The sequence below is a fragment of the Phragmites australis genome, chromosome 9 (genome assembly GCF_958298935.1).
Source record: "Phragmites australis chromosome 9, lpPhrAust1.1, whole genome shotgun sequence".
In the NCBI taxonomy this organism is placed as follows: domain Eukaryota; kingdom Viridiplantae; phylum Streptophyta; class Magnoliopsida; order Poales; family Poaceae; genus Phragmites; species Phragmites australis.
Genome location: NC_084929.1, coordinates 32,329,728 through 32,357,057, shown reverse-complemented (window position 1 = coordinate 32,357,057; position 27,330 = coordinate 32,329,728). Strand labels below are relative to the sequence as shown.

The 27,330-nt window shown below is 45.4% G+C and overlaps 2 protein-coding genes across 3 annotated transcripts; one reads left to right on the top strand and one right to left on the bottom strand.

Moving 5' to 3' along the window:
• Positions 1–1,336: 1,336 nt before the first annotated feature.
• LOC133929224 (auxin response factor 14-like) lies at positions 1,337–9,438 on the bottom strand. 2 transcript variants are annotated; one of them, XM_062375899.1, is made up of 10 exons: positions 9,048–9,438; positions 8,892–8,948; positions 7,385–7,570; positions 7,205–7,289; positions 6,474–6,564; positions 6,222–6,386; positions 3,256–3,372; positions 3,107–3,182; positions 2,471–2,636; positions 1,337–2,382 (listed from the first exon to the last, which is right to left on the bottom strand). In XM_062375899.1, exons 1-10 carry the CDS (start codon positions 9,291–9,293, stop codon positions 1,541–1,543), a joined length of 2,031 nt encoding a protein of 676 aa, XP_062231883.1. In that variant the 5' UTR covers positions 9,294–9,438; the 3' UTR covers positions 1,337–1,540. The 2 variants fall into 2 exon arrangements, with proteins under 2 accessions (XP_062231883.1, XP_062231884.1); XM_062375900.1 differs by lacking the exon at positions 3,256–3,372.
• Positions 9,439–19,523: 10,085 nt separating this feature from the next.
• On the top strand, positions 19,524–21,666 carry LOC133929223 (gibberellin 2-beta-dioxygenase 3-like). Its single transcript, XM_062375898.1, has 3 exons — positions 19,524–20,477; positions 20,571–20,922; positions 21,034–21,666. Exons 1-3 carry the CDS (start codon positions 20,083–20,085, stop codon positions 21,271–21,273), a joined length of 987 nt encoding a protein of 328 aa, XP_062231882.1. The 5' UTR covers positions 19,524–20,082; the 3' UTR covers positions 21,274–21,666.
• Positions 21,667–27,330: the final 5,664 nt, after the last annotated feature.

Sequence of the window (27,330 nt, the reverse complement as noted above, 5' to 3'; positions counted from 1 at the left end):
AATCCTTGATAGAATTACATGTACAAGCTCCCCTTGGGATTGAGTTGCGCCTAAGGAATACATCTGCCTTAGTAGACGGCTATGTAGTCCTTGTTTTCCGTGACCTTGTGAAGCTGCCGGTTAATTATATCCACAACGTTATGTCATGGAATACCTCTGATTAAGCTACGCTAATGGTCATCTCCAAATAAAATAAGAGTTATCTCCGAGTATGCATAAACACAATGAATAAAGAAAATATGAAGTGTCAGAGCCTTATCGGACTCTACCAAAAGGTATCTAGCCCCATCGTATGGATCCCATAAGTCTCAAAAAGTGTTCGGTTTCGTCGGTTGTGAACGAAGAAATTCTAGTCTCATCATCGGCCACGAAAAGGAAAAATCCCAACCTCGTCGGTCAGGGAGAAGAGGAGACTTCAAGTACCGCAGTCTTGACGGTGCGGAGAAAGAGAGGTGTGATCGGCTAGGGAGAAGAGGAGACTTCAAGTACCGCAGCCTTGACGGTGTGGAGAAACAGAGGTGTGATAGCAGTAAGGTCATGCTTATGCAACACTTTGGAGGTTTTTCCTTTGTATATGCTTCTCACCATATACAGAAAGAGGGTTATACTGAGAATTGATGCGGACGACTGCATATATGGGTTCACCGATGGAATTTATGGTTGAATAAGCCATTTGTACAGGACTAGCTAGGCTCGCTACTGGTGTTGAACTAGAGGCAAGGATAAATGGATCCGTCGTATTGTGTTGTGCATCATGCAGTCAACAACGCCATAGAAACAGGCCAGCTTTGTATAGAGGCTACTCAAGATAGCGCACAATGGGCTTCAACTTGACTGACAAGAAAGAAAGTTGTCCTTATCCGCCAAACCTCGTATTTCATTCTCCTAATTGGAAAGTAGAAAAAGTTAAATATTTCTAATTTATATCACATTGATATAATATTAAGAGTCAATAAAACTTCTGTTTTGAAGAAAAAAAATATCTGCTAGTAGATCTTGTACTTCACCAATTCTGATGAGATCAATTACTGAAGCAGGGTCCGGGTTGGCCTCGGTGTTACGGGCATAACTGACTAGTCCTTGTGGCCACTCTGATTATTGTCGGTTACAAGGGTATTCGCACTGCATGAAAATCAAATAATTTGCTACTTTAGACTTCTCTATGTATGTGTTGTGAAATCAGATATCGCCCTTTACAGTCTCCTTGATTTTATTGGCACCACAATGAAAGCTAAGTAACGACTGGACGATCAAAAACCAATGGTCGAAGAGCTTTCCACGACGTACGCACATGCCACAGTAACACATACCTGGCAGAAATTTCGTGGCACAAATCTTAAGAGACAATAATATGCAGCATCAGCATACGATTAGCACTGGAATCCATAGAAGAAAAACACCAAATAAAACATGAGAAGCTAGTAGCCTACGTGGGATATGGTGTGGTTTTGCCCAACCACATAGTCCAAACTATCCCATGCAAGCAATGGCAAATAAACTCAAAGGCTACATAAAGCTGACCACTAATACTGAAGCAGCATCACATTCCCAAGGGAGCAGCGCAGAGAGCATGCAGAGCAATAGGTGCAGATTGACCGTGCCCAAACAAGTCCAGCACCCGGGGAGTTTGTTGATCCGCATCGTAGTTCCCTTCCTTCATACCATCTTCCTCTGCTCCCAGTATCTCCTCGGTCAAGGAAAAACCGAAAAGCCGGCAACTGCCTGTGCCAACCTCCCTGTCGGCTGATCCAGATTTAGCAACACTCAGAGTCGAGGCTTCCATTGTGTTGAATTGCCTGCTTCCGATTCCACTTGGCATTTGAGGCTGCAGAGACGGCCTGTTTTTGGTGTCCCTCTGCATCTCCAGGGGAGCACATCGGCTGCCATAGGCATCTTTGTGGTTGGCCGTGCCTTCAAATTCAGGCTGCGGAACCATCGTTTGGTTAAACATAAGAACAGAAGAGGGCGAACACACTTTTGCTGCAGGCAGATCAAACCGCTGGAGAGAATATCCTTGAGTTGCAGCTGATCTATGCGCATAATCAAACGAGCCAACTCTGCCATCCTGTGTGCGAGCGTCAAAAGCAGCTCCCTGGGACGAAGGGGCCACTTGAGGCATTTCTTGACCTTGCAAGACCTCTGAGAATCTGACAGATTCACAGAAGCCTAGGGGCTGGTAAATAAACTCAGTGGCGGTCCGGTGTGGGAGCCCACCTGTTGCAGCATTCAGCTTGCAATTCCGCACACCAGCAGAGACTCTCCTACCATAACAGGCTTGAAATTTGGTGACATCTGATGGACGAGAGCATGCAACTAAATGAGTCCTGGATCGCATCAATTCTTGACCTTGCAATTCCATGGAGACCGGATGACCACATGCGTCTACATATTTGACGCAAAAAGTTAAATGGATATGGCTAAATGAAACTTCAGCTATGAATCTATATCAGTTCCATGGTGCGGGACCTACCCAGAATTGGTGCGTCCAAATCGCCTTGAGGATAGCACAATTTTGTTCGCTTCGAGATAGATGATGAAAGAAAATGAGTAACTGAAATTGTGCCGCCAACTCTCTCGATATCCCACGGAGATACTCTATTTCGGTGGTTGCAGTTAGTATCACCATCCCATTTTACCTGCAAATCATGCAAAAAGATGAGCATTTCAGTTTGAGGAAACTTGAGCACCCACATTTTAACTCAAAATAAGAGGTTACATCCTAAAAGAACAAAATCTGTTAACTTTCAGCTCACTAGAGTTATGGACGTAGCAACCACTCTCCTCTGATTTAAACTCCCTCCCCCCCCCCCCCCCCCTCCTATTTATATACAGCCAGCTTAGGTTTATTGTAACCTAACTAGAATTCAGAAGTTTGGTTGGAGACTTCCACTCAAGAATTCAGAAGTCGAAGACCAAAAGTTTGGGGGTTCATTGTAACCTAACTCGATCCAATTCGAAGGGTTAATAAAACTTAGCAGGTGTCAGTAACAAACCACAATAAGCAAAATCAGAGCTTAGAAGCTCCGCCTTGGGGGAAACAAATCAGTTGAAATCTGCTACGCCTCTTTGGCTAGGAAAAATAAATAGGATTGTCTAAAATGCATACCAGGAGACATCTCCATTTTGATCCAGGCCATCGTATGGGATCAACTTCATTAATACCTGAGATCAATCCAGAAGACCTACAAACATAAAAGATAATTCAAGAGACTGTTGTACATGGAAAAAAATATTTCCTAAGTTAAGAGTGTAGACCTCTCATTAGCATCTTCATTCTCGCAACAAACTTTAAACCTCATTCCAATGGAAAAAGGATAGTTCAAGCTCTTCAAGAATTTGCAATATGGCACAATAAATTCTGATGCACCAATCCTGTTTGAGGACGAAACATTTTGTATTAATTAAGTTGCTCCAGCTATGCCATACTCCCAGTACAGATTCTTTTCAGAAGTTACATTTGCTATACAAATGTGCAATGACAGAGTAAAGGTATATAACACATAATTCAAAGTATGCCAGGCATCACTACATGCCCTTAGAGGTGCACTGTCCAAATTTTGGGCCAGTTACCTGTGCTAACCAATATACTTATTGTTGGGGGTCGCCATAAAATACCCCTAACGCCCCCTTGGCTCCACCAGTCTAGGCCCAAGGACCATCAAACTCAGAACCCCTTCGGGACCCCCATAGCTCTGAAGTGGTCCCGAAGGCCATGCCTTTGAGGCCCTCCTGAGTCCTGACCCCCCAGAGCTATCGGTCCTTCAGAAAGATCAACCAGGAGGGAGCCGCAGGTCACCCCCATTTGCAGCAAAATGACCGGCATTTAACACCAGTCAAGTGGTGGTCGCCTAACACGCTAACGCAAGTGGTGGCCAGCTGACAAGCTGGTACAGTGCAGCGCCGGAACAAAACAACCAGCTACTAGGCCAACCGCCTCACTAACCGTAGCCATGAATTATAGGGTTGTCCCTATACCTTGTGATACACTAAAAAACTTGTATCTCTATCATCATGATATAGACATATTTGTACATTCATACTATAAATATCAATATAAATACAGACCCTTAGCCACCAAACCAAAAGGGCAAATTTCCTTGAAAACACGTTGTGTTCTATCCATCTCCATTTCTCCAAGGTTGAGTCATTCTAGTGAATTGGCTCTCGCCGCAATTTGTTCGTGGAAGATATTCCAAAGGAGCGCCACCCTCAAGACCAACTGAGCCCTGGGGATATCCACCGCTGAGGTCCAGACATACTCAATGTCCCGGTTGGAAGAGCAGAGAGGGATCCAAAGCCTACATCATAATAAAACCACCCCTCCGTCCACCCGGTGTACCACTAGTTATTGATGGCCTTCGCTGGGAACGCATCCTGATATTCCGGCAAGCTAGAAGTTCACGCTTCCAAAACAGAGGGTCTTTGTCTCCCCGCCCTCCGTCCAAGTCTTCGGCTGACAGCTTGCTTTGTGGGTAGTAGCAAATAGCTCCGCCCGACCCTCACAGCCCTCCGCCCGCATAACCCTTTCGAAGATGGCAATTGGGTGATGACATTAGCCGAGAGTTGGGGAGCTCTACGTAGAAGTGGCGGAGCACCCTTTCAGGAAGCGGCGCGGCCAGGAACCCAAGCCCCGTGTCAAAGAAAGCATCAAAAACCACCACTTCACAACTTTGCGGGGCCAGGATCGCCTCTCCCACCGGAAGGTGAACCACCAATCTAGAGAGTATCTTCCCCTCCTCGACCATCCGATCAAGATCGGCCACGGCGATGGTCGACTCTCCAGCACGTTGGTCTGCCAAGGGTGCTTCTTGTTTGCGCGGCGGAGTTTCACGCCCGACAATGGCCCAGGGAGCTGGAGGGGAGGATCATGTCCCCCGCAACTCCCGCCGGCTTGGCGGCCTGGTCCCCAGACGCCACATGGCCCCCCGATGGGGATCCGGCCCTACCGCAAGCGATAGAACAACTCATGGCAACCCTAGAAATACAGCGAGGAGCGCTCATCGGCAATGGAGAGTGGAGGCACAATGGCCAGCAAGCGCGTTGGAAAGAGCAGGGGAAAAAAAGAGACGAGAATGTTAGACGAGGATGCCAACCAGCCAAGACTCTTGCTTTTATCCACCCAAGGAGAAGTTATTGCTGCCTCCAGGCACGGGCGCACGACCTATCACGTCCCCTTTCCCACTATCATGGGGAAGAGGAACCGCTCTCCACTACCCACCAATACCAACGCGCCACGCGTCCCATTACCGCCCAGCCAGATACAACTGCATCACTAGCCGTAGGCTACATTTAATGTTCTCTCGCAGGTGCCGTTAGGCATTCTACCTAACCACTAGACCGGCACTTCCCAACTCGAAACCAGCGAAGGGTTGAGGGCCCATGGTCAAGGAGCCAAGGATCACCGGAGGCTCTGCTCCGAGTACCGTGGGAACGGCCGCACCACTGGCTATCCTCGCGAGGGGTTGCTGTTGGAGGGTCGCCATCAAGGACCCTCGACGCGCCATTGGCTCCACCAGTTTAGGCCTAAGGACCATCAGGCTCAAGACCCCTCTGGGACCCCATGGATCCGGAGGGGTCCCGGAGGCCATGCCTTCATGGCCCACAGTCCCCCCCCCCCTCCCCCACTTGCAACGAAATGATCGGCATTTAATACTAGTCAAGTGGTGACAGCCTGACACGCTGACGCAAGTGGTGGTCGCCTGACAAGTTGGTGCAGTGCAGCGCCGGAATAAACGACCAGCTACTAGGACAACCGTCTCGCCAGCCATAGCCATGAATTACAGGGTTGTTTACATACTCTGTGATAGAGTAAAGAACTTGTATCTCTATCAGCCTTATATAGGCATATTTGTACATTAACATTATAAATATCAGTATAAATACAGACACTTGGTCACCAAACTAAAGAGGCAGATTTCCCTAGAAATACGTGGTGTTCTATCCATCTCCACTTCTCCTCTAAGCTTGAGTCATTCCAATGAATTGGCTCTCGCCGCACTTTGTTCATGGAAGATATTTTCTTTCCCCAACACTTGGAATATGTGGTAAACTATTAGCAGTAATACAAACAGAACTTACTGAACAACAAAAAAATACCTAAAATGAGAGGAAGTGGAAAAAAGATCAACAAAATTGAAGGATGAACTTGCAAATGCCTGTATCTATCCTTGTGTGGTGATTAACTAGAATCTAATGAACATATTTTGCATCGGTAAACAAACCTTGGGTTGAAACAGATATGAAATATACTTCTATTATCCAAGGAACTGGCCACAGACGACAGTGTCTGTAGCCTTGTATCAGTACTGCTGACAGCTTCAAGAAGAGCTTCATTTCTAAGTTGAACTGCTCTTCTCACACCCAATCTTAGCTCACCATCATTACCTCTGTATGTGAAAAGAACGAACACTTATGATTAAAAGTGGAATACCACTCAAAGTAGTTAAGTTTTATCGCATTGCCAACATGCTTACCGAAGAAACAAGACGGCATCCCCTGAGACTAGTTTCTTCTTATTGATAAATGAACTCCATCCAGTTGTGAGAAGATGCCTACGTGGTTGACCTGAAAGTTAATAGAAAACAAAACTTTAGCTCTAACCTAACCCTTTGGGCCCTTAATTCCTTTATGTGTTGTACTTTGCCCCTAGTTCTGACATGCTTCAACTGTTCAACATATAACAAGGACAAGTGGAACGAGGATGAATTTAGCATTTGCAAAGATACAATGGGCAGACAGAAAATGCTAGCACGAGTGGTCAACAGATTCCCTATTTAATACTATTGGCAGCAACTTCTTGTTAGTACTTCTACCAAATTGTATGTTTTACTTTACTGATCCAAATATTTCTTTTCAATGGAAACAGTAGGAAAGGCTCCTACTGTGTATATATCATTTATATAATAAATTGAATGTTTACCACAACAAAATAAATTCTTGCTTTAGAAACTGAATCACATGAACTCTTCCCAATCCAACAATTAACACACTCAGAACTAATGCTGACCCAATTTCATCCACTTAGTTTGAGGCCATACCATTTACCAAGCATAACATGACTTTGTTTTGGGAAAATAATCCACGTTTCATTTCCATGTTAAGAATAAAGATGTATACACTATACAGATGTTAAATTAGCAACTATAAATTCTTATGCAAAGTACACCTGTCATCTACTCCAAGTGATTAGCTCATGTGTTCACACCTCTATAAATATGCCGGAACCTCCATTTCATGCCATGTAAATCCTTGGCAACGAGCTCTTGAGAAGGCCTGAGCTGCTCGTAGTCCTGGAAGGAATAGAAGAAACGGAACTGGTTAGAGCGGCAATTCAACCTAATCTGTGATTCAGGAGTAGACCAAAGCTAGTTTCTGCAAGTATCACCAAAGGTGGAAAGCAGTCCTCCGCAGCTCGCCTAGGAACAGAGAATCCTCCATGTGTGCTTGTATCAGAGGCTGTGAGTGTCTTGCAGAACATGTGTGGCGTCTGTGGCTTCTTTTCTCCATCGCCATCCTCCATCTCGCTGTTCCTCTCTTCAGTTTCACCCTTATGGATGTTTTGCCCAAACATCTGAGTCCAGAAATAAACAATGTTTTTACAGACCTATCGGGACATTTTTCTTCTTCTTTTCAACTCTACACCAAGCAAGATCGCAACTTCGTACATTGGTCATTCAGATGAACTGCCATAATAAGCTACACTGGCGGATCCAGAGCTAAGAATTTTGGGGGTGGGTGGGGGGGCTCAATTTGAAGAAGTATTTGCCACAGGAAAACCTGTACGGCTTGTCATCTATTTATACACCAAGTATATGCATGTACATAGTAGGATTACAACCGAACCCGGTAAAGAATCATTTGTTATAATCTATAGATAGAATTCTATCTATCTATACCATTTCTATTTTAACACACACCCTCAATCTGAACTGATTGATACTAGGTTAAGATTGCGCCGAAAACGTTCAAGCATCTGAGAGTAGCCGGTTTGGTAAAAGCATCAGCTATTTGATACTCTGATGACACAAATCGAACATCAAGGGCTCCTAAAGCTACTTTCCCTCGCACAAAATGAAAATCCACCTCGATATGCTTCGTGCGAGCATGAAACACCGGATTTGCAGTCAGATAAGTGGCTCCAAGATTATCACACCATATAATAGGTGGCCGAGGCTGAGGAACACTCAACTCCTTCAAAACCGGCTGAACCCAAATAACTTCTGCAGTCCCATTAGCTAAAGTCTTGTATTCTGCCTCAGTGCTAGAATGGGATACAATAGGCTGCTTTCGTGATCTCCATGAGATGAGATTTGGCCCAAGAAAAATAGCAAAGCCTCTAGTTGAGCGACGATCATCACTACATCCTACCCAATCGCATATGTGGAGACACTAAACAAAATAGATGATGATCGTTGTATTCGTAACACACTTGTCACAGTTACTTTAACAAATCTCAACTGTACTCTATACGTATTATAGTTAACATCAGCTCTTAGCCCCTGACAATGTATGACAAGAGAGATGAAAAATAAATGAATAAGCAGTGATTTGGTGCTAATTGATCTCAACTGTACTCTATACTCCTCCAAGCCAATCATTCCGAGCAACTCCAAAACCCATTTTGATTAATGGTGAAGACGAAAAATATATATACTTCTACCAGGTCAGCAACCCAACGTTTCGCTACCAAACATTCCGGTGTGCACCTCGAACTCTCTGACGAAATGCAAATGGAATAGGGAAAGCTGAAGGAGCAGCTCCATCATCCCCAGCAAGCCCTTTGCCTGAGAACACTGCGCCTCCGCCGCGAGCAACTAACTACCTAGAAGAGTAGAAGCACCAAAGCATCCACCGTTCCACAAGACCTGGCCAACGATGGAAGCGGCACTCACCTTGCCCTCCGCCACCAGAGCGAGCCGCGCGTACACCTCGTCCGTCGCCGCATCCGCCTGCACGAAGACGCACACGCATCAGAAAACCTCCCCCCTTCTCAGGGAAGAAAAGCGGAATCACCAGACAGCGGCCGGAACGAGGTGGGCCCCACTCACGCAAAGCTCGACGTCGACGACGCGGCACGCCACGTGCGGCGGCACGCGCGCCGCCCCGGCCGGTACCTCCCCGCCGCCAGCCGCGAGGTGCCCCTGCGGCAGGTACACCACGGCGCTCCCCCGCCGCGGCAGCGCCACCCCTGCCCCCGCGCATGCGTGCCACAGCTCCCTGCACACCGCCCCCGCCGCGGCGGCCGGCAGAGCCTCCTCCCCGTCCTCCTCCACGGTGTTCAGATCAATCCACATCTCTCCTCCTCCTCCTCGGCCTACCCGCGCGGCAAGTTAATGCCAGCAGCTACCTTCGAGACGGACGCCGGATAGGTGAGGGTGATAGAGGCGGAGGAGTTAAAGCAACGGAGGCGGTAGTAGCGTTAATGCGCTTGCCCCCCCCCCCCCCGGGGGGGAACGCGCTGCTCTCCCGTCTCCCACGCCCCTGCGCCAGAGCCAGAGCCCACCACCGCAGCGGCTTCGAAGCGAGCGAGCGGGCACTGTTCCCGCCCCGCCTGACCGCCTCACTCGCCGTGGCACGGCAATGGCCATGGCGACTTTATGGTGGGGGAGTGGCGGTGGTGCGGTGGGCACCGGGGCGCTGGCTTTTGGCTCGCTTTCGGGTGGTTTTGGTGGGGTTTTCTCGGGCTCCGCCGCACGGCGTACGTAGCCTGCTTTGTCGCAGCCGAGTAGGGCCGTGCGACGGGACTGTTCCCGCACAGGGGAGAGGGAGGTCTCGGGCATCGGGAAACGCTAAAAACCAAGCAAAAGGTGGCTTTCCTCTGCGTTTCCTCTGCGTGCAGCGTCGCGAGCAAACAAACGCTTTGCTCCGGAAAGAAGGTAAAGGAGGGGTTCGCTTCGTTTAGATTTGCTTTTGAGAAGAGAAGGAGGTTGCAGAGGAATAGTGGACCGGTCGGGAGCAACTGCATAGAGCTACAGTAATAGATAAACAGTATGTTATGAATCACTGTTTACCTACTCACATTTTACTATTTCAGTTACTATAATAAAATACATTGTCTTCTCTGCTGCAGAGGATCGGGATCTATTGTGGACTGTCTTTGCGTGGGAAAGATAACTTGGTATCGACTATCTGAAAATACAAAAAACCTCTATCTCATATATATATATATATAAATTATCTTGTCTGCCTACCTCTTCTGTTTAAATCTATTTATTTCGTTATTTTTATCTATTTTATGATTTTTTTTATTTTTTAAATACAAATCTCAATATAAAAAAATAATCATTATAGTTTATACATCTGAGGGGCTAGTGAAATTTTTTTCTTGCATCTTTGCCTAGGAACGCAACGTCAAAACTAGTGCTTGCGTGAGGAGCAGTGGCATCGTAAAAACTGTCCAAGCATCCCTGCCGCGGTTTCGTTTTGACTGAATCGGTAATCACTTTATGATTGCTTGAGGAGGACTATAAAAGGTCAGTGGAGAAATGAGAACAGTGCTGGTGGTATCGTTGGTATAAGTCACACTTCCTTTTCAGGTATAAATGGAAATGTAATCTATTATGTTTTTTGCCTCTCATAGAGGTGATCGAAATCTCTCTCCGAGGATGCCGATCGAGTCAGCGGCTCATACTTTCTGCACCCAAGGTCTAGATGGCAAACTGTCACAGAGAAGGAATCAAATAACACTGAAAGGACGTCACGGCAACCTCACGAATCTGCTGCCTACGTGACTGGCAATCTTGACGCCATTTGGATCCAGCTACAGGCCGGCCCACCTGCCGGTGCTGGTGTGGCGAGGAGAGTGACAAGTCGTTTTCGGCCAGGCAGCAAAGAGCCCGGGAATACAGCCGAGTTGCACACCTGCACTAGATTCCCCTCTTCTCTTTTCATACAGCGTAAAGTGTTTTAACCTAAAAAAGTATATTGGTAGGGCCCGTGGCTTCCCGTGCGCGACAAGGTGACCCTGACCAAAGACGCTCCTCTACTGCGCCGTTGCACGGCGCACCAGGCCCAACGCGACGCTGCTCTTTGGGCAAGACCATAAAAGCGGCAGGCCATCCACCAATCCATCACGCCTCGCCTCGCTTTTATGGCTTCCCTCAGCAAGCAGCCGTGCGCGCCGCGCGAGCGCCCCGCCTGCCCGCGGCACGGCCAGTAGCGGCTCGCCCGCGTCTTTCCCGGCAAGTTCGGGCGGAAAAGACCTTCGCCCTGCGGCCGCGAGTCCAACTGCTGCTCTCGCCCTTTTCTGGTGGGGCGCGTCGCGTCAGATGACATGACACGACGTAGACTGTATCGGGGAGGGAGGCCGCGCGGCTTTCACGGGGGACGGTGTCGCCCCCGACCCCCGTCCTGCTCTGCTGCTTTGGTGCGCCTGCGTCTTTGCTCGGCTCTGGCCCCTGCCAGTCCCTGTTCCCCTGTCCTGCTCTGCTCGCTCTGGATACGTTCACGTGGCTTGGCCCGCCGCCCATGACACGACCTGCTTTTCACTTGGCTGGGTCACTGGGGGCTGCTGCTCCTCCTATCTACTCGTCAATGTAACAGTGCTTCTATCTCGGCGACCGTGACCACTTAGTAGTAGTACTGTAGTGCCAGTGACGTGAAGCTGGAAAAGAGCAGCGCCGGTCGGTCAGGGGCGCAGGGACCTGGCCCCCTAACCAGTAACCACTAAGAGAGCTTAGTTAGTTTGCACGCTAATTAATTGCTTAATCAAATACTTAATTAAATAGGTCCTCATGTATGGTACTTCTAAGCACAATTAAAAAAATTAGCAAACAAAGCTTTTGTCCATCATTAGAAATTTACATGCTCATTTTGCACCATATGCCCGTCTTTCTCTCTTTTTCGTGTCGCTAGCACCCACAGATCGTCTAAACATGTGCTCCGCTAGTTTCTTGTCGTTGCTTCGGTATTAGAGCCACGAAGCCACAAACTCCATAAAGGTATGCCTCGTGCTTCCTCTCTAACCATTCTAATCTCCAATTATTGTATGAAACTTTGCCTTAGAATTAGATTAATTGAGTATGGATAGGATTAATTATAGTAGAATTGATAATATCATGGAAAATCTAATTCCCTATGTTTTTCAAATTTAGTATGCTTTGATAGCGTTTACATGTTAACTTGTTTAGCTATGATAAAGAGGTTAAGGATGTTTCGTAGTTTTTATAAGCTAGTTGATCAAACTATTGAACCGATTGATACGTAAATTTTTGATCAGAATAATTATGCATTACCACAAGATCAATAAGCAAGAATTATAACTATAACCTTTGAGACGGATCCAAATAAACGCCTTCAAATTTGATATACTTGTTAGCTAATTAGTAGATAAAATAATTAGCTTTCTTGATCACAAAACATATATTGCTATACTTGTTATCTATTCCATTTCATACTTATTACTAGATGATTATTGTTAACATTTGCAACTTAACCCTTATGATTCAATTCTGGTTCCGCCCCTGCGATCGGTGGCTCCCCGGCCGTGAAGTCGTGAGCCGAGCCCCGCCCAGCTCGGGAGTTCCAGCCAGATCTGATCGTTTTGGCCAGTGTTCGAACGTAGCTCTGGTTATCTCGGTTCGTACTACATCACTGGTGTGACCAATGCTGACAGTCTTGGTTACTCCGCGGCAACAAGAGTTTCCAGTCTTGGAAAAAGGATCTGGAAACACTCATGTACTGGGTTTAGTCGTAAGACTGCCAGACTGGGTACGTTCCTAAACAAGAAGATCTTCTCGTGAGCTCGCGGTTGTAGTCGACATGGAAGCCAGAACCACCATGCTGCCACAGGGCCACTCGAAGTGTGGCACAACGGAAGCGCACAAGAACATTACTACTTCCATTCGTTAACAGTAGATGCATTTTTCTAAAGTCAAACTTCATGTATTTTGATTAGCATTTAATTAAATTATAATAATGTTTAATGCATAAAAATTATATAATTAGTTTCATAATTTAAAATAATTCCATACTATATATATGTTTTGTAGTTATAAATGATATATTTTGTAAGAAAAACTTAGTTAAAATTTAACTTCGAAGAACAAACTAAAAAATATGTTTACTATTTCTGAAAGGCGGGAGCAGTGGTTAGTTTGCTAGGGTGTCTCCATAGTTGCAAATAATATGCGTGGCCGAGGCCCCATTGATTTGCATGAGACCTTGTGTACATGTCGCAGGGAACTGCAGTGTCTGTGCGTGTAGTATTCTTCTCTCCCAGTCTGGCTTTGGATGCATCTGCAGTTGTTTTCACTTGTACTGGGTGAGGGCAACAGCTTCACACCACATGCCTTCGACCTTTGTAGCCGTGTAACGGGCTTGGTTTGGTCTGAAAACCTTTATAAGAGTTCTGGAACAGTTTGATTTGATCTGGCTACTTCCACTCTTCCTGTTACTGGTTATGTATGCAAGATTAACTGCAATTCCGGATTTGCAGTAATTCTGCACATGCATTTTTGCGGAGTACTGTAGCACTAGATGAGGTAGCACAGTAGTGCAGTAGCTACCTCATCTAGCGCTACAGTGCAAACATGGACGCTACAGTGTGCGGAGGAGAGTCCTCACCTAGTGCTACAGTGCCAAACAGTGACGCTACAGTATTGCGGAGAGTGGACGTCTGCATTTTGCGGGTTCTGTGGCAGAACGCATCGCTGTAGCACCACTGTTGTGCAGTGACTGAGTGGATCCGGAAGTAGAAAACGCGTCGGGCTACTGTAGCTGTACTATTTACAAAGGCTCGTAGCAGGACCGGAGGGAAAAAAAGAGGTGTAGAAGCTAGAAAATAGAGTAGCTGCTGGAGATAAAAAAAAAATAAATGATACTGTAATAGTGATAGAGGATACTATAATAGTATTTTTAGAATAAAAATTTAAGATAATTGCTGAAAATAGTTTTACGTTTCAACCAACACCGTCGAGGAGATATGAGGGGAAAAAAGTACAAGAAGCCATAATAAAATTACCATGATCATCTTTGATTATCACTCCTGTAGCTCCACTTTCCTCGTCTTCCGGAAAAGCTGCATCAACAGTAAGTGCTGTAAATGAGTTTTGTGAACAGCGAACCAACAGAACTTTGGATCCGTCAAATAAACTGTTAAGGTCCATGGGTGCCATGTGGCAAGGCCCGTGAAATGTATAGAGCAGGCCATTGATGGTTATTGTTAAAAGCCCATTGGATTCTAAATGGGCCAAGATGAGGACCCAACATAAGCTCAGTAGACGATTATTTATTTAAATTTAAAAATTATAAATATATGCGCGTGGATTAAAAATATTTAAAAAATCCTAAGTAGCCTCGGGACAATGCAGTAACCTCTTGCTTTCTCGGTCCGACCACACAACGTCACGGCATCATCTGCCTCGCCGCCATGTCACTGAAGTGAAGCAACTTCTTCGCGCACCATACCCCCCTGCGGCATGCCAGCACCGACTTTCCTCCCGTCTTTATACTGTCAATCTCGCCATCGTCCTCTTGGCACTTGTGCTTCGATGTTTAGGGTTTGCTGTCAGGGGAAGGGGCAGGGCCTGCGTAGGGTCACGACTGCCACCTATGAACAGAGACCACTGGCCCACCGCGTAACCGCAGAAGACGTCACTCCTCATCGCCCCGATTGAGGGTCTGTTTGTTTTTTTATTGTGATTCTAACCATTCAAAGTTTGATTCTCATAATCTAGAATCTGTATTGTATAATCTAAAACAAACAACACCAGATTATTAGAATCAATCCCCTCTCTCCGCTCCCCTGCAGACTCGCTCTCTCCTTTCTGAGTCTCTCTCTACTTCCGTCATTGGAGGCCGAGTGCGATGGCAGCAACGCCGATAACGAGGCTCGGGCTTAGGGTCGACGGAGAGGACTGAGGCGAACTTGTCGACGGTTGTGCGACGGCCAGAGCTCGCCAAAAACTGGCAGTGCACAGATTGAGCAGTGACACGAGTGTTCACGATGCCAGCATGCTGGGGACTTGCGCAACGAAAGGGATGATAAGATGGGCTTCAGTGAACCATTGTGAAGCTTGTGGAGGTGGCGATTCAGCCGAAGGAGCTTCGAGGCGTGACGGCGACAGCAGACCCAATCGGCTGAAACAGAGGAGGCAGCCGTGGACAGCCTTTCATGACGTGCCGCGGTGGCTGCCGGTGGTTCAGATGGACTCCTGGGATCATGTAGACGGTGTCAAAGTGAGCAATCGGATGGCGGTGGCTCCAGGCAGCGTCGTCAGGACTTAAATCTATAGTTTTGTAAAATTATTGTTTAAATCTGTAGTTTTGTGATAATTTTGCCAAATATATATAGTTTTGCGATAAAATTGATACTAAATCTGTAGTTTTGTCAAACTACTATTGTTTAAATCTGTAATTTTACGATAATTTTATCAAATTATCTGCAGTTTTATGAAATTTACACAATCTTTATTATTGGTACAAGATTCTAAGTACAATGATGGTCTATATTTATTAGCGTTTTTTAGTCGTATTCGACTAGATTTTTTAGTATTCAAAGTTTGAGGCATTATCCAACGGTCAGTATATAGTATATAGCTAGATAAGTACACCAGTGGCCTCTCCCCTCATCTTTCTTACGTAAGTACCTACTGCAGTTGCAAGGTTCATGCTTGCAGGGGTTTGGCGACAAGGGTCAAGCCGGACTTAGGAGACAGGCCACTAGACTCAACAACTTCAAATGACTCCACATCCTGGCCCTCCGGCAGGTCCCAGTCAAAAAGGTATAGCAAATTGGCCAGTGCAAGCTCCACGAGGGGCGTCGTAAAGGGGAGCATTTCCAAAGAAAAAATAGAGGAGTCCAAATCTTACTTTGGTTACAAAAGCAAGAGTTCATATCTTCATTCTTTTTCTAGGGTCGTATCTTCCCTATTGTATTCGTTAAAGAAACAAGACGAAGCATCTCTGAATGAAGAAGGCCACGTAAAATCTGCATATGGACATGGCTATAATTCGTTCGGCCTCTCAGATTTCCGCTTGGCATCCAAGACGAAGCAGGTGCGACTCTGATTCTGATGCATGTCAGATCAAGCTCCATACGCAGTTCTTTTCAAAAGAACGCGACGGCGATTGAGAATTCAGCAATAAGACGAAGGGAAGTGATTATACAGCACAACGAGGGACTCCTCCGATGAGCTATGCAATCAATTGTGCCCTTTGTCAGGTGCTCGGCCCCGTCAAGCGACGCATGCCGTGAACCGGGCGCCCAATGAGTGCGGTGGGGAGTGGGGACTCTAATTTGCGGCGAAACGCAGCGACATCGGGCAGCATGAATACATGATCAGGTGGGCGGTGCTGTGCTGGCAGGAATCAGAGAGGAAGGCAAGGAACAGAGAGAAGAACAGGCAGGGGGAAAGAACTAAGAAGAAGGAAAAGGAAGGAAGAGGAGGAAAGAAGATTTTTTTTTTTAGATTTCACCAAAGTCGTCGCCGGTCTGTAATTCTTGTGTCAGCGTAACCTCTACTTATATTTATAGATGAATTTTGATGGTCAGATTCGTCGTCGGATTAGGAATTGGTAGTCAGATTAGCGTGCAGCAGGTTTAATTAAAAAGTTAGGATTAATTGGTGTCTAATTTGACCATGAGCTTAAGCGAAGTTGTAGGTTTCATCGATATCTTTCTAACGGCACTTTGTTGTTCGATTAGGATAAACGGTTTATGAGAAATTATTAAAACAGTGCTGCTTTCTAGCAAGTTTTAATCTGTACAGGATTATTTTTATCTGTTTTTAACTAAGTTAGGGCCCAAAGTCATAAAAGCAAAGTTGTAGAAGATTTTCAATAGATATCCGAGATATATTTATTTTCTATGGTTGGTTAAGAAAATTAGAAGTTATGGATAGCATCGAGTGACTAGAATTTTAAATTGGTATTTCGAACAACGGAAAAAACAGGTTTAATTGTGTTGCCACTAGTATCGATGTTGTATTAAGATTATAGACATGTGGATGTCATGAAATAGATATTGAGTGTAGTCTTAATCTATAGATTTGGGAAGTTCTAGTGTAGAAGGCAAGACGTTGATTTCTTAGCATGGTTAAGTCAAGTGCACGGTGAACTATACTAATGTGTGTTGTATGTTTTGGTTTTTCTTATTCATTCCGTTTTTAATTCTTACATGTTTTATTCGCTTCAATTTTTCAATATAATATTTTTTCCTATTCATGATTCACGTTTCCCGTGTTGTTCTATTCATATCATTCATTTTCCATGGATTATTCCAATCTATAGATATGTTGATTAGTTCTTATATTCATGTTCTTGGGAGTAAGTGTTGACTCTATTTGCTCGGCTTTAACAGTACAGTTGCGTGATTTTACCGGTAAATGCTACCTGGACCTGTGTGTAAAAATTGCCTCCAAAACTAGAACTATGAACAGTAATAAACATGTAATTCTTCCATTCTTGAATAGATATCGCTTAATGGGCGTCATGGTGCTTAGCATTTAGCGTCAACTGCATTAGGAAAACATCAAAATTTGCACAAGATATGCACAAGACATATATATCTTGGTAAAGTCTACATTTTTTCTTACTTACTGCTAGGCATTACCGATTTTTCTTTTCAATTTGTACCGATTTTCCTAGAAGATTAACATGTATTTGATTTTTGAAATTTGTCCTTGCTGTTCAAAATTATGTCTAATTGATTTGCTTTTTGTTTGTACCAATTTGCCTAGAAGATTCTTCAAATTGCTTTTATACGATATTTATTTGCTTACTAATTATTGCAGTGCCTTTAAATTGTACTAATTTGGATTTCAGTGGTTTCCCGGTTTGCAACAAAAGATATGAAGCAAATTTATCTAATTTTTGTATTCACATGATATCTATTTTGCTTTCTGAATTTAGCCTAATTTGCCTATACTTTTTAACAAAATTGCTTGTATGCATATTGTGAATATGGGAAGAACAAAATGACATCCTTGTTTACACGGGGCACGCCTCGCTCTCTACACCATTTCTATGGATCACTTCTATGCCAAATAATCAGAAACGGAAAGGAGCAGACCGTCCAAACAATTTTTTTACCAAAAATAAATATGTACAGGTGTATTCTTTAGTCTGGTCCATACATCTCTATGGTTGACCACTGACGTAACCGGCCGCCTTACTGATAAACTGTCAGGAGATTCTCTATGGACTCGTGCCGCGTAAGATCCTAATCATCCAGCAACAAGCAAGGCCGGACGAGTAGAGTGGTTTCGTCAGATGACGCTTGAAGCTTGAAGCTTGAGGATCCAAACTGACAGCAGACTAGACTCGTCGGAGTCAGAGCAGTAGGAAAGCACTCTCTTACCAACTATGAGCTCCTTTCTTTCTTGCAGACTTTTCGTGAACTGCCGCCGAACCGCTCCGACATCGCTGGTGAACCCGATGCTTCCTTCACTCGCAGTCGAATCCAGCACAGGAGGGGGCGCCGTTCAGGACTCCCTTTTGCTCACAGTCCCGATACCATCTGAAGCGCGGATCCCGCATCCACGTCGCCGATCACGGCGGGCTTCTCGCACAGTAGCTAGCTATCCCGTCGCGTGACAGCGTCCGCCGATGCCCACCTCTGTCTCCTCCCCCACACCAAAAGCAGAGGCGGATGGATCGATCGAGCTGCCGACCGCCGAAGCAGCCGCACCCGCAACAGCGTTCGCTCGCTCGGCGTCTCGCCTTATCCGCGCGTGCGCCGTTCGCGTCCGTTTAAGTTTTCTGGTGCAGGCATGTGGAAACGCGGCCTGCGTCGCTCGCGTGCTTTTGCATGCCGGAGTTTGGAGAAAGCTGCGTGCGCGCGCAGTGGCCCGGGCTCCTTCGTTTAGTCGGCACAGAAGAAAGGACGGTGAGAAAGGCGCGCGGTGAGGCCGCGGCCCGCCGAGGGGCCGGGTCGGCGGCCGACGCGCGTTGCGGCGCTCACGCCCGTGCGGAATACTGAGCGAGAGCCAGCCGCTTTTCAACCACTCGCCTCTTGTGGCTTCTCCAGTTATCTCCCTTAATTAGTAAATCGGCTTGAGGCTGAAAGAATTTTATATGATGAAAACATTTTTCATGATAAATCTAATTACATCAGCCTTATATTGTATTATTTTGGATCAGAATTTTCTTATCGATTGATCGTGCACTCGTTGACAAATTTGTCATTTTGTTGTTGCTATGATTGATGAAAGAAAGGTCGTCTCGGACACTACTGTCGTACATGATTTTGACGTGGTGCTAACAATAGCATAGGAGTGCCCTTTTCTCAAACTATATTCGTAGTAGCATTACTTGTCAAGCATTTTCATTCCTCCTGTCCTGCGCAACAAGCATTTGTGGACTACTACTCTCCGGTCACAAATAAATGTTGCTTTCCAGAACATTAGTTACTGTAATCGGAGAGAGTATGTCGCTGAAGAGAGTGTCCATTCCAAAAGCTGTCCCGATTCCCAAATCAATGGCGTCTCTCGAACCCTTGTCCATATGTCCTCGCAAGTTCTCTAATAATTCTGCGAGAAACAGAGGAGGGAAACAAGTGGGATAAGAGTTGCAGCATCGCGGGTTCCATGGAGCGCAGCAATAATCAGAGTCCTTGAACCAAACACGTTGGAACGCTTTCCCAAGAAATTGTACTGGCTGAGTCCCTGTCATTGTACCTCGATAAGAATCCATCAACAGAAACAATGAAACATTATCCGAGATGAACAGCACTCCAGCACTTATCACCAAGCCCTCTGACCCCATTGCACCGGCGGATCACGTCGGGACACGTCTCATGATCTCCCCCGGGAGTGCCGGGTTCTGCTGCCACCCACAAAATAAGCTCGGATCTGCCGCGCTCAATCAACACGAAAAGGGGATGAAAAAGTTCAGAAGTGATCCGAGCACCAAATTGAAATGGGAAGGACGAACAGCTCCTACCAACATTCTTCACTCCCTCCCCGCTCGTTTCGTATCCCCACCGCCACTTCGTACCTACTCGCCGTCCCCTCTATATATACGATCCGTGAAGCCTTCACTTCTCCACATGCACTCCAGCTCGAGCTGAGCAGCACTGATCAGTGGTAGGCAGTACGAGCTACGGATACGTCTCCTCTGTTTGCAGTGCTCTGTTTCTTGGCAATGGTTGTCCTCGCGAAGCCGCCGGCGCTCGACCAAAAGTCGCTGCTGAGGTCCCTCGAGCCCGGGGGCGCCAACTTCTCCGGCGTCCCGGCAGTCGACCTCTCCAGCACGGACGCGGCTCTGGCCGTCGTGGACGCGTGCGAGCGGTTCGGGTTCTTCAAGATCGTGAACCACCGCGTGCCCATGGACGTCTTGGACAGGCTGGAGGCGGAGGCCGTGAGGTTCTTCGCGTCGCCGCAGGCGGAGAAGGACGCGTCCGGCCCCGCCAACCCGTTCGGGTACGGGAACAAGCGCATCGGGAGCAATGGCGACATGGGGTGGCTCGAGTACCTCCTCCTCGCCGTCGACCACGCCTCGCTCTCCAAGGCCTCCCCTGTCCCGTCCTCCTCGCTGAGGTAACCAAGAAATAAAAATGCTTCGATTCGGTCACTGCAGCCATTGTACGCGTGCTGACGATCGGTGCTTACGTGTTCGCGTGTCGCATGCAGGGACGCGGTAAATGTGTACGTCGGCGCGATGCGGGGGCTGGCGAAGTCGGTGCTGGATGCGGTGGCGGAGGGGCTCGGCGTGGCGCCGAAGGACGCGCTGAGCAGGATGGTGACGGACGCAGCGAGCGACCAGGTGTTCCGACTGAACCACTACCCGCCGTGCCCGCTGCTGGAGCGCCTTCCCGACTCGTGCAGCGTGATCGGCTTCGGTGAGCACACCGACCCGCAGCTGGTGTCCTTCCTTCGCTCCAACGGCACGGCCGGCCTGCAGGTCGCGCTCCACGACGGGCGATGGGTGCCCGTGCCGCCCGACCGCGACGCCTTCTTCGTCGTCGTCGGCGATTCCCTGCAGGTATATAATTCACACGCGCATCTAACCTTACCAGCCAATAACTCATGCATGGATCGTACGTCGAGACGACACGTGAGGATACGGTTAATAATCGATGTGTACGTGTGATAGGTCCTGACGAATGGGAGGCTGAAGAGTGTGCGGCATCGGGTGGTGGCCAACAGCCTGAAGCCGCGGGTGTCCATGATCTACTTCGCGGGTCCGGCGCCGGCGCAGCGGATCGCGCCCCTGCCGCAGCTGCTGGGGCACGGCGAGCAGAGCCTGTACAGGGACTTCACATGGGGCGACTACAAGAAGGCTGCCTACCGCTCACGCCTCGGCGACAACCGCCTGGCCCCCTTCCAAAACTAGACACCTGTCCAGAGACAGCAGGTTCGTGCATGCAGATGCTTCTGCCATCAACAAAAGCTCGCTCTCCGGGCTCCTCGAGCCTGGAGAGGGCCACCAAGCTAGTACTGATTGCTCGTCCCATGGACCAAGTGTCCAAGAGGGACAGGCCGGTTTGGTAGGTAGGGCTGGATCATGTGGAGACGTGTGCGTTGTGTTGGATTGTTCTTCTTGTTTTGGGTTGTCAATTGTACAGTACTAGTGGTACTAGAGAGCTTTGTATTGGCTCCGGGCTTGATGGTGTGTGCGTGTTTTCCATTTATGGTTTCACATATTTTCCCTGTTTGTTGTACATTTGGTAAGAACAAACAAACCCAAATGTAGCAAGGGCAGAGGTTATGTTTGTCCTTTGGTCTAGTGATCTTGTGTTCCACCCCTTTTATTGCTTCCTGTACGTATCTGTCCACGCGTCTGTGATTCAGTGTGCATGTTGACCCATTTCGTCTTCAACGTGCAAATGAAATTACAAATCCAAGTTTCCCTATCATGCCATAGCCTTCCATGAACACAATAATGCAGTAGCAGTGTGATCCACGCTTCCAGGGATGATTAGTTTTAGATATTTTCCCCATGACTTTATGTTTACATACTAGCCCAGTCGAAAATGCGAGAATTTTATAAAATTACACTTTAAGTATACTGTTTCCTACTCTCTTTTTTTAAAAGTTCAGTAAGGAGATAGATGTCCCTGCCTCCCTAGCATCAAGCTCGTAAGAAAATTCAGTCCCGCCCTTGCGAAAAGGACCCGGTAGGATGTCACATTATTTTATCCTAAGATTCAAATGTTGCAAAGTAACTATTAAATTAATCTATTATATAATTAAAATATGTTTAAAGGAAGTTACCGCTTTTGCTCTCAAGAGGTGAAAATTACCACATTAATCGTAAGAAAAATAAATGTACACTGCCAATCATGATGGGTCTAGTTTATAATTGTTGTGGTTGATTTGGTATCGGTGCATATAGTAGTATTGAAATACAATTCTAATTAAAGATAGTTCACATCTAATACGTTAGAAAAAGGCTTCTAAATCTATCTATTAATGAAAGGAATTCTTATCTTACACATCTTTTAGAAAAATAATCCAACACTCTAAATAGTCAAATCAATCAATGTTTTCAAGAAGATAGAAACCAAGATGGAAACCCACCCATTTCTTTAGATACCCAAGTTTCAAACTTGATCCTTCACCCAACATGCACGGGGGCTAGTCCTCTATTAGAACTCTAACATCGGGTTTTCCCTGTGTCTCTTGTATTAGTCTTGGATCAAGTAGCTGATACGCATAAAGAAAGGTTCAAGCTGGTGGCATAGAGGAGTGCGTCGGTGGCCACGTGTGGAGGGACGGCGCGGCGCGGCGCGACATTGATGGCTTGGCTTGAGGCTGGGCGGTGGGAGGGTTGAGGCACGGCGCGGTGGAGAGATGCTCGGGCGGTGACGCGCGTGGGATGGCACGACCAAGTGGCTGCGCGCACAGGACAACATGCACAACGATGGTGCAACTATGCGCACAACAACGGTTCGCACAACGGCACGACATGCATTCAAGCGGCATGACGGAGTGTGCAGCGAGCACGGTGGCAGTAGGACATGGAGGTGGCTACGCGTGCAAGGCTATGGAAGGGAGAGAGGGTGGTGTGGTGCACTAGCCTAAGAGGGGAATCAGGGTTCATCGTCGAGAGAGCAGGGGCACGACGGAGCTTCTCGATTGAGCAACGGGCGATACGCATGGTAGCTAAGCGAGGAAGGGGTGATGCGGCGGCGACCGTGTGCTGCACATGTTGCTACAACGACGGAAGGACTCTGCGGTGCAGTGCACGGTAGAGGTGCGGTGTGTGCAACACGATCGGCGATAGCGCAATGGTTGAGGCCGAGCGGGGCTTAGTTCGGCGGCTTGGTGTGCTGGCCAAAGCGGCGCGCTAAGGGGCTACCCCGTGGTGGCTGTGCTGAATAGGGGGGAGATGGGTGCAAAGGCTCACCGAGGATGAACGGTGACAGCGGAGCTCTTAGGCAGCAGAACGGCGCGCGTCAGAGCTATAGGTGTTCATGCAGGTGTGCTGAAGAGGAGCAGAGGGTGACACTAGTGCTACTCCTGTTGCTTTTGTGCTTGTGTCGTGGGCGTGTGCTCTATGGTTATGATGCTACGGTGTGGGGGTTGATATTTTGCAGGGAACGTGAAGAGAGGGGAGCAGAGGAGCTGAAGAAAATGGCTTTGGCTTCCCGGTGAAAACAACAGAGAGAGATGAGAAAGATCCTAAGAGAGAGTGAGAGAGAGGAGAGATTTGAATCACAATTCAAATGAATGTACTCGAATTTGAATTGGATGTATAGTGATTCAATTTGAATTTACTTGACTTCAAAATAGGATGTATGATGATTCAATCAAAAGTATTCAAATTTGAAACTGGGTTTCGAATTAAATAACTCAAATTTGAATTGAGTTGAGGTAATTCACATTGGATTTGAATTGACATTATTTTGACATGAGAATTTAAATATGAGTTTTGAACTAGAACCTTGATTTGAAATGAATTTGCAAAAAGATCAAACTAGAATTGAATATATCTCAAACAATTCAAATTTGCATTTGAATACAAAATAGACAACAATTTGAATAAATTTGGATTTTGATAGGATTTGACATTGATTCAAAAAGAATATTTGAAGTTGGATTCGAAATTGAGTTTGGCATTAATTTAAATAAGGGAGTTGAATTAGGAAAACCATTTGAACTTGAAGCCTTAGTATTTGAGAGAGGTTTGAATTTAAAAGAATCAAATTTGATTGAATTTTAGCTGAAATGAATCTAAAAGAATCATATTTGAATTTAAGAGAGGTTCAAATTCAAATCTCTACTCAAAGAACAATAAAAACAATTAAACAAAAATGCATACGCTCAATTTATTGTAGGGATTAAATTAAAAATTAATTTTGTACTATCTGAAACTTAGCCAAAATAATATATTTGGGTATATATATATATATATTCAAACATATATATTTGCTTGCCTTTATGTTGTTTTAAATAATAATATTTTTTAAAAAAAAGGAGTGAATTTTGCTATTTTCTAAATGCTAAAATTCGAGATGTTACATCCTCTGCATCTACAATTCATCTTCCCCGTCGCCTCACTCATTGTTGCGGCATCCACCAAGGACTTTTGTGTTTTTTTTCTGCCTTTTGTGTTTTGTGTTGACATTTTTCGTAGTTTGAATTCCAATTATTCTGGATTCTTGAGTTGAAAGTGTTTTTTGAGTCTAAAGTTGGTAACTAGGTGTTAAAAGTTTTGGTTTTTTTGAGTTCACAGTTCTTTTATTTCATGTAAATAGTTGATAGCCACATGTTGAAAGGTGGGATTTGTTTGGATTTAAATTTCAAATTTAAGTTAAGTGTTGATAGCTATGTGTTAGAACTTTTATATTATTAAGGTCAAAGCCAAAATTCGGCAAGTAGGTAGCCCAAGTAGAATAACCTAGGAAATGCATTTCCATCTTGTTAGACTTTTCTGTATTTTGTGTCTCATGTACCGTGTTGCTGGTTCTTGTATTGTGGCTGTGTGCATCTATGTTGTAAACTCTTGTGCGACTTTATCAGTTTGATATAATGATGAGACTTAATAAAGCCTTATTTTTCAAAAAAAAAAAGTAGTTAGATTTATTCATAATGAAGCTAGCTTACCATGTCTGCCCCTCCTCTCAATTAATAGGACCGACCTCAATTTTCACTCTGGGCCCGCCCTCGCCAGCAGCATTTGCTAGGACCAGGTAAGGGGAGGAAGTGAGCAATGATTGCTGCTAAGCAAGGACAGCAAGGACGTAGACCGTTAGAAAAGTTTCTAACAAATGAGAGTAGATCAGTTTTCTCGGTAAATTGTGTTGAACAACTTTTTTTTTTTAAAAAAAAACGTGGTCACTATATTGACTAATACAACAGGGTACAATATAAGAGTCTAGCGGCTCCAAGAGCCACACATGACGACAACAATCAAGCGAAAGAGCAGTCCGAGCGAGATGATGCACTTCTGTGTTCGACTCTCTTCCTTCATAAACAAAATTGGTTTCCTGAAAGGAGGACCGCCGATCTTCAATTTCCCTCCGTGACGAGTGCTTGCTCAATATGCCAGACGTCTAAGGACTCTTGGCGGCACTCCCTCATCGACTACACCATGGCTCGGTGTGTTTGGGCGCTTGTGCATGAATAGCTGACAGAACAACTTTGTGTCAGCAATTGTTCACACGCGAAGGAATTGCTCTTCCATCTTATGGAGTCGACAATTCACCTCGAGTTCACCACTATCCTAGTCAAGTTATGGACAATCCGGACAACACGAAGAAAGGCAATACATGATTACATGAAGCGATTTTTCAGAGCCCACTCTGAAAAATTCATGGCGGAGCTAGAGATGATGCAGGAAAACTATCGTCATAATTCAAATGTAAAATGCCAGCTGAATATACTCAAATGGTTGCCGTCGTTGCAAGTAACAACGAAGTTGAATGTGGATGGTGCAATGGCGAAAAACAACAATAGGGAAGCGGTAGCTGCTATACGTCATCGATCTCCTCTATTGTTGTAATTAAAGGTATAACCGATCAAACTACCTTGGAGGTAATGGCATGCCGTGAAGCCTTGTCTCTGGCGGCAAACTTGAACCTACAGAAACTTCAAATTGCGTTGGATGCAGCCAATATGGTTCGTGCCATGAATATAGGAAGCCGCTGCAGTATAGCTCAGGACCGAGGTATAAGGTAGCTGGGTTAAGATAGTTAGCAACTAACTATCCCGTAGTCACTACAAGCAGGGTGTGTTCGGCTACTCATTGGTGGCTAGGCCCTATGAGCCGCGTGGCCTGGCCCATGCGCACGTGCTTGAGCCCTGGGCCAATCTCACACACGGAGATGTGGGGGACAAGGTTTCAAAATTCGATTCAGGGAAAAATGCAAAATCCTCCCAAAAGTCACTTGATTTTAACTTTTCCTCCAAAAATTGTTTTGTTGCAAAAAAAACTCCTAAAAATTTGACTTCCTCCCACCCCCTCAAAATTTAAAAAAATAAAAAAATCACAAAAAAATAAAAAAACTAGAGATAATTCTAAGACCTTCTGTGAAATTTGTTTTCAAAAATAATATCCTTTGAATCATATTTCATAGAGAGGAAGTTTAGAAAAAAAAAAGAAAAATATGTAGCTCATTTATTAACTCATGTTATTTTAACTTTGTCATGTCTACCATTATTTTTTCTACACAAATAATTATTTAAGTAAACTAATAAAAGTTGTTTCACTAATTTTGGGGGTGTTATGGATTAGTTATGAATTAATCTATTTGTAACACATTTACTCAATCTTGCATGTTACAATAACTATTTCAAGATTTCATGTATTTTTAGAAGATAGAGGATCATGTAAGAAGACTAAAAAAATTGTTTCATGATTTTTGGATTAGTAAATAATTAACTATGCATTTAACTCGAATTAATAAATGAGCTGCACATTTTTCTTTTTTTAAACTTACTCTCCATGAAATATGATGCAAACGATATTATTTTTGAAATTTCTTTTCACAAAAGGTCTTAGAATTGTCTCTAGTTTTTTTAGAAGTTTTTTTTTGATTTTTTTTGATTTTTTTTAAATTTTTGGGGGTGTTTTTCAACAAAACCAAACATTTGGCGGTTTTTTTTTTGCAACAAAATAATTTTGGAGGAGTCAAAATCCAAGTGACTTTTTGGGTTTTTTTTTTGCATTTTCCCTTCGATTCTAGATTGATTACAGAGTCCTGACGATTTCTTCGATATTCGCGGTTTTCGATAGTAATTCGATGGAATTCGGTAGAAATCCGTCAAATTTCGTCAATTTTTTTATTTTTTGAATTTTGAATTTAACTAAAAACCGATCGATTTCTGAATGCAAGCCGCAACGAATTGATCGGTAATCGTAAATATCGAGCGGTTACCTACGTATTTTGAAACCCTGGTAGGGGCCTCGCTGCACAACACAACACACTTCACCTGCCCATCTGTC

Bases quoted from the DNA above. Each gene is read 5' to 3' on its own strand.
- LOC133929224 (XM_062375899.1), bottom strand. From the start codon at position 9,293: ATGTGGATTGATCTGAACACCGTGGAGGAGGACGGGGAGGAGGCTCTG. The intron at 8,949-9,047 runs GTGAGTGGGGCC...GTCTTCGTGCAG, and splicing joins TCGTCGACGTCGAGCTTTGC to GCGGATGCGGCGACGGACGA. The intron at 3,183-3,255 runs GTCTACACTCTT...TTATGTTTGTAG, and splicing joins AATGAAGATGCTAATGAGAG to GTCTTCTGGATTGATCTCAG.
- LOC133929223 (XM_062375898.1), top strand. From the start codon at position 20,083: ATGGTTGTCCTCGCGAAGCCGCCGGCGCTCGACCAAAAGTCGCTGCTG. The intron at 20,478-20,570 runs GTAACCAAGAAA...TGTCGCATGCAG, and splicing joins GTCCCGTCCTCCTCGCTGAG to GGACGCGGTAAATGTGTACG. The intron at 20,923-21,033 runs GTATATAATTCA...TACGTGTGATAG, and splicing joins TCGTCGGCGATTCCCTGCAG to GTCCTGACGAATGGGAGGCT.